Raw genomic sequence first — 6,352 nt, 5'->3', positions numbered from 1 at the left:
GGCATATAGGGCAGGTGCCCTACTCCTTTGAGCCACAGGCGCCACCCTGACCAACTGTTTTTATAAAGCCTCAACTTGCAGCTGGCTCCCCTGCCAGTTACTCTTTGCATAAATAGGATGTAAGACAATTTCGAGCTCTGCAGCTGTGATGCCACACGCTCCCATCCACGGCACTGGGTGTGGGAAGCTCTGCACGTGGTGAGCACTCACAGAAACCCAACTTCCTACCAGGCACCAGAACCCCCCAACAGGCCCTGCACCCACAGACACCAGGGACTCCAGGGGACGCTGACCTCCACGCTGCCCCTCCAGCCTGCACCTCTCAAAAGAGTGGGTCAGGTGCATGTGGAATATGTGAAATGTGAAATAGATACGTGTGTTAGTTACCTGACGGAGTAAAACTTTTACAAGCTCCTATATTAGGGCTTTATTAAAGTTCTCTCTCCATGGGCGGCGCCTGTAGCTCAAAGGAGTAGGGCGCCAGGCCCACATGCCAGAGGTGGCAGGTTCAAACCCAGCCCTGGCCCAAAAACTGCGGAAAAAAAAAAAAGCTCTCTCTCCACTGAGGCGGCGCGTGGTCACTCATGCCTCACGTGTTCATGCACTAACTCAAACTCCAATTTAGCCATGAGGGTGAGGAAGGGAAACCGAGCAGCAGGGGCCTGGGCATCCTGGGTCCTTGTCTGGAGTTCTGCACACTGTGCTGCTGTGAGGTGCCAGAGATGGAACAGAGCAGAGCCCACTGCGGGGTTCCCAGGATGCTGTATTAAAGCCCAAGGCAAACGGAGGAGTCAGGCAGCAAAACTTAGAATTACGGTGTTTTGTCCATTATGTTTTGTGTGAATTGTGCTTTTTAAAAGTACTGTACTAGATCGCTGTTTACCTTGATCGCCGCATGATTTTGGTGCCCAAGGGGACAGCATCTCCAGCCTCCCCTGGCCAGCCTGGCCTGCAGGCCATTCTCCTGCCCTCCCTGCCACCCATGGGCAAGTGTGGCACTGTGCTGTATTCACAATCTCACTCAGCCTGTACTGTGGTACTCAACCCTCCCAGAGTCCAAAAGTTCTTGGGATTCTCCTCTCTGCACTTCTCAGGCAAAGCAAGCTTGACGCAAAGCGTCAGCAGAACTGAATTCTTCACAGCAGAAAAGTGCACTGCAGGCAACAGAATCAGCACCGTTCCCAAAGAAAGTCTCAGGGTGACTCACGGTGGTTTAGATCATTCAACTATGCTACGGGAACATATTGCACTTCATCCAGGTCCCTGGTACTATGGGTTGAAGACTGGAGTCCCCCAATTCATAGGTGGAATCCCTGACCTGCAGTGGGGATGGATTTGGAGGTGGAGCCTCAGAGACGTAATCAAGGTTCACTGAGGGGCCCTGACCCTGTGGGGTGAGGGACCGCACCTGCAGAGCCAGACAACACACATGCGTGGGTCCCGCTCTCCTTGCTCCCTTCCCCTCCCATCCCATGTACCCACGAAGAAGAGGTCGTGTGAGTACACGGTAAGAAACCAGCTCCCCCACAAAAAGAGGATGGAGACGTTCCATCTTTGTGTTTACCTGGATGGAAGTGAAGAACATTCTCCTTACTAAAGCATCTCAAGAATAGAAAAGCACGCGCCCTATGCACTCAATACTGATTTGAAACTAGCAAATGCGCAAGTACAGATCCATGGGAGAGAAAAACACCATCAAATTCAACTAGGAGGATGGGAGGGAGAAGGGGAGGGGCCCAGTCAGCTCCCAGTTAACAGGTGAAACACAGGGGTACAAGGAAGCCCTCCTGCACCCTTATATTAACAAAAATAAATAAGTTTCTAGCCAGGCGTGGTAGCTCATGCCTGTAATTCTAGCACTATGGGAGGTTGTGGTGGGTGGATTGCTTGAGCTCAGGAGTTTGAGGCCAGCCTGAGCAAGAGTGAGACCTTGTTTCTCAGAATAGCTGAGCATTGTGGTAGATGCCCATAGTCCCCGCTACTTGGCTGGAACTGCTTGAGCCCATGAGTTTGAGGTTGCTATGAGCTAAGACACAGAGGGACTCTACCTAGGGCAAAAGAGTGAGAGTCTGTCTCAATAAATAAATTAATTGATTAATTAATTTCTGTTAAGAAACAAAATAAAACAAAACAAAAAAGGTGGCACCTGTGGCTCAAAGGAGTAGGGCGCCAGCCCCATATACTGGAGATGGTGGGTTCAAACCTGGCCCCAGCCAAAAACTGCAAAAAAAAAAAAAGAAAGAAAGAAAGAAAGCGGGGCCTCCCAGCCAGGAAGATAGCCCTGGCTAGAACCTGGGGGTGCTAGAACCTTCCTCATAAAATTCCAGCCTCCAGAATCTTAGAAAATAAATTTCTCTTGTTTAAGCCACGCAGTCTGTGGTATTCTGTTGGAGCAGCCTGAGTTACAACCCGTGGGAGACCCAGAGGTCAGGCCTAAGCCTCCTGTGGTGACGTTAGGACGTGAGGACGGCTCTCCTCTCTCTGCCAGGTGTATGATGATTGGTCTCCCCGCTGGACGTCTTCTTTGTCTTGTGTCCCCAAACCCAGTGTGACATCTGTAGCATGATGGGGATGTGACAGGAGCGTGGAGGGCAGGGTGGCGAGCGGGTGGGTGCTGGTCCTGTGTGGGGGACAGCCCAGCCCCCTGAAGCCCCAGCTCACGGTGCTCCACCAGGAGAACTCACCTGGAGAAGCAGGAGGAGGTGGCTCTCAGCTGAGTCACTGCAGAAGATGCCGAATGACTCCACCAGGTACGAAGGTGCCAGCCCCCCTGTGGGGAGGATCTCCACGCTCACAGACAGGCTGCTGAAGAGCCGTGTTGGAGGGTTGTAGAGGGTGAAGTACACGGACACGGCCCTGGTGCTGCCGTCAATCCACCTGCTGGCCCTGAGTCCTGCCAGGGCCATGTGGGCTTCGCGCCTGCAAAGCCACATGGTTGGGGGAGGGGAGGGAGCACTGTGGGGTCACGCTTGTCATGCGCTTGACACTCCACTCCTCATCTGCACCATTGTGGTGCAAAGCGGCAGCAGCCCGCTGCAAGGTCAGGGGAGAGGGGAGTGGGGAGTGTGGCTGCACGAACACTGCCTGTCTGCCATATCCCACACCCTCCAGATGGTTCAGCAACAGCCATCTTTTTTTTTTTTTTTTTGAGACAGAGACTCAAGCTGTCCGCCTGGGTAGAGTGCTCTGGCATCACAGCTCACAGCAACCTCCAACTCCTGGGCTCAAGGGAGTCTCCTGCCTCCGCCTCCCAAGTAGCTGGGACCACAGGCACCCACCACAACGCCTGGCTATTTTTTTGGGTTGCAGCCATCATCGTTGTTTGGTGGGCCTGGGCTGGATTCGAACCCGCCACCTTAGGTGTATGTGGCTGGCGCCTTAGCCGCTTGAGCCACAGGCGCTGAGCCTCAGCCATCTTTTAAGTATCACACATCATAGTATTTAATCTTCCAACAACTTTTAGAGAGAATGTTTTGCTCTGTCCTCCTCTACACACTTACAAGCAGAAAGGCCTGAGTTTGCATCTGTCACCCCCAACACAGCTTTCTGCCACTTGTAACAGTGACAAGTTTTGTTCAAGCCCCTGGCAGTGAAATGCCCTCCTCTCAGGGCTGTCAGGAGGCTGCATCTGCTGCAGTAGCACCACATCCAACCAATAGCTGAGCCAAGTTGGTGACCAGCAAGCTGGGTGACCAGCAAGCCAGGGTGGTGAACAGTAAGCTGGGGTGGTGACAAGCAAGCTGAGGTGACCATCAAGCCAGAGTGGTGACCAGAAAGCCAGGTGGTGACCAGAAAGCTGGGTGACCAGAAAGCTGGGGTGGTGAACAACAAGTGAGAGTGGTGACCAGCAAGCTGGGGTGGTGACAAGCAAGCTGAGGTGACCAGCAAGCCAGAGTGGTAAGCAGCAAGCTGGCGTGGTAACCAGAAAGCCAGGTGGTGACCAGCTAGCCAGGGAGTGGCCAGCAAGCTGGGATGAGCACTGGCCCTCTGAGTCACACTGACCTGGTTCTGCCCAGACTAAGCACACAGTCCTCCCTTGCCCCACAGCCCCTGGGACTGTCTGGGGTCACATTTTGGTTCTGTGGTTCAGTCAGGTTGGGGCTCTTGGGGCCTCTAACTTCGGGGTTGCATGTGGGAAGAGGGTCTTCAGTGAGAGCTGAAAATGTCCCCAGAGGCTGTGGGAGAAGACACCACTCAGAAGAAGACAGGTCACTGTTCCCAAGTCTACCCTGCACTCGGGGGTTCCCACCTGGCTTCACGCAGGTGCACAGTCTATCCCGCAACACAGCACCCTGATCCCCTCAAGGGAACGTTCTGCAGCCTGTTTCATGGTCCCCAGGTTCTAGCTCAAGCTGGAGGGATCAAGCCACAGAAAGGTGGCACCTAAGGCTGAAGAGTTCCTCACTGAAGGGACAACACAGGTAAGGTGCCCATCCTGGGGCACCCACACTGTTAGAAAAGGAATATGATGGGAGGCGCCTCTGGCTTAGTGGGTAGGGCACTGGCTCCATATACCAAAGGTGGCAGGTTCAAACTGGGCCACGGCCAAACTGCAACAAAACAAAACAAAAAAAGAAAAGGGATATGAGAATATCTATTTTTGGATTAAAAATCTTGGTTTGGCCTGGAACACCAGTCTCTGAGGCCAAACAAGGACCCGAGGAAACCTGCAGGAGAACACCCAGGAAGGAAGAGCCTCTGGAAGGGGTCGGCGGGGTGAAGGCAGGGGCAAGCCTCGCGCTCACCCAGCCCCAGCCAGAAGTCACAAAGATCTGCCAGTGCCCTGCCCACTGCCAACTACACTTTTCTAATTCCATTTATTTTTAAAAGAAGAGAGAAAAGGAACATTTACCTTGCTGGAACTGCTGGGAGAAACTTTTAGCTGCTGGATTATTGGACTTCCTATTAGGAAGCATTTTCCTCCAAGAGCTCCGGCCTAAAAGAAAAAAACCAAGGAGAGCACTGGCTGGCGGACGCAGGCTTCAGACATGATCAGGCAGAGCCAGAAAGGGCTGGTGCTCTGGAGAACTTGCCCCGCTACCTTAGAGGAGAGACTTGTGCTTGGCTTCTAACAACATTCTGAGGACACACCAGCGTCCGGAAAGCCAGTCCTGACCTGGAAGAGGGCTGGCATTCAGTGATGCTTCCATAATTCACATCACTCCAGAATGGTCTCTTTTCAACTTTTTTAGTATTTCTCCAGGGCCACCAACCCAGAAGACTACATAGAATACAACCAAATAAAATGAGAAATAACATGTTTGAATAATTCAGGACGAAGATCTTTCCTTTTAAAAAATAGGGCGGGGGATGAAAATAAAAGATTAGCAAGAAAACGGATTATGCAAAATGCGTATTCTCTTTCTCTTCCTCACTTGAGACCAGCCTTGCCACCGCAGCAGCTTCCTTGAGGCTCCCACCCTTGTTCCTCCCCTGTTCCAGGGGCTCCCTGTACCCCTTTGCTATGGCATTTCACAGAATCAACTAGAATCTTCAGTTTATTCACCTGCTGCCCACCAGCCCAGGCCCCCCTGGCTGTGCCGTAGCCCCATGTTCAGCTGAGGTCCGAGGACTGTAGGGGTCTGGAGATCCACGTAGCTGCCGAGGGTGTAATGGGATTGGTGAAAGGGCTCTAGCAGGGAAAGGCCTGGGTGCCCTGCTGGCCGCAGGTGCCCACAGTGGAGGGCCCCCAGCCTCACAGCCTCCTGGTTATTCAGGAAACTCTGTAGTATTGGAACCCACATGTTAGTGACTGTTTTGCCCACTATAACTTGGCCTTGTGAAGTGATATCCTGTGAGGGGGGAGTGGAGAGCCCACCTGAGCCCCTGGCCCGCTGGCTGCCGCAGGGCCTCCCTCGTACAGACCGTCCAGCAGCACCGTCAGACTCCAGTCCCACCAGTCAGCCACACTCCTCAAGCCTCCCAAGGCATTTCTGGCATTTCTGCAGGCAAGAACAGAAACAAAGAGTTGTTTCTGTGTCACTGAGAATAATTAAAAGTAAGAACAAAAGCCTTTTTCCGGCCAATTTTTCTCTCATCCAAATTTCAGGTGCTCTGAGGGAATTAAACTAAAGCCCTCAGTGGGCAGCTTGAGGCATAAAATCCTGGAGCTCACTCTCCTCCTTAGTAGCAGGAGAGAAGAGTGAATAGTTCATTCACTCAACAAACATCACTGTGCAACGACCAGGGGCCAGGCACGCTTCTGAGCACTGGGAAACCGAAAATCAAATCCCTGCCCTCATGTGGGGAAACAAACAACAGGAAGGGACTCTGGCTACAGGCAAGAATGCTGTGCCCATCAGTATGCCCACAGCAAACGGACAGCTGTGCCCATCAGCACGCCCGCAGCAAA

General features: G+C 52.8%; 1 protein-coding gene across 11 annotated transcripts in view; it reads right to left on the bottom strand.

Moving 5' to 3' along the window:
• The window catches only part of PKD1L1 (polycystin 1 like 1, transient receptor potential channel interacting), a 175,459-nt gene that overhangs the window by 27,970 nt on the left and 141,137 nt on the right, over positions 1–6,352 (bottom strand). For 10 of the 11 annotated variants that reach the window (XR_002775242.1, XR_002775243.1, XM_023517881.1 and 7 more), the window contains 4 exons: positions 5,819–5,942; positions 4,853–4,936; positions 4,003–4,175; positions 2,685–2,919 (listed from right to left, as the gene is read on the bottom strand). Coding sequence is in view for 9 of the 11 variants with exons in the window: in XM_023517881.1 (XP_023373649.1) it covers positions 2,685–2,919; positions 4,003–4,175; positions 4,853–4,936; positions 5,819–5,942 (616 nt within the window). In the remaining 2 variants the exon portion in view is untranslated. Of the gene's footprint in view, positions 1–2,684; positions 2,920–4,002; positions 4,176–4,523; positions 4,551–4,852; positions 4,937–5,818; positions 5,943–6,352 lie in introns of those variants that run through there. The other variant, XM_023517886.1, reaches the window with a different exon arrangement.

The sequence above is a fragment of the Otolemur garnettii genome, unplaced genomic scaffold (assembly GCF_000181295.1).
Source record: "Otolemur garnettii isolate 467f Iridium unplaced genomic scaffold, OtoGar3 scaffold00123, whole genome shotgun sequence".
Lineage (NCBI taxonomy): Eukaryota > Metazoa > Chordata > Mammalia > Primates > Galagidae > Otolemur > Otolemur garnettii.
Note: the sequence above shows the minus strand (reverse complement) of the source record. Positions and strands in the feature narration are given on the sequence as shown.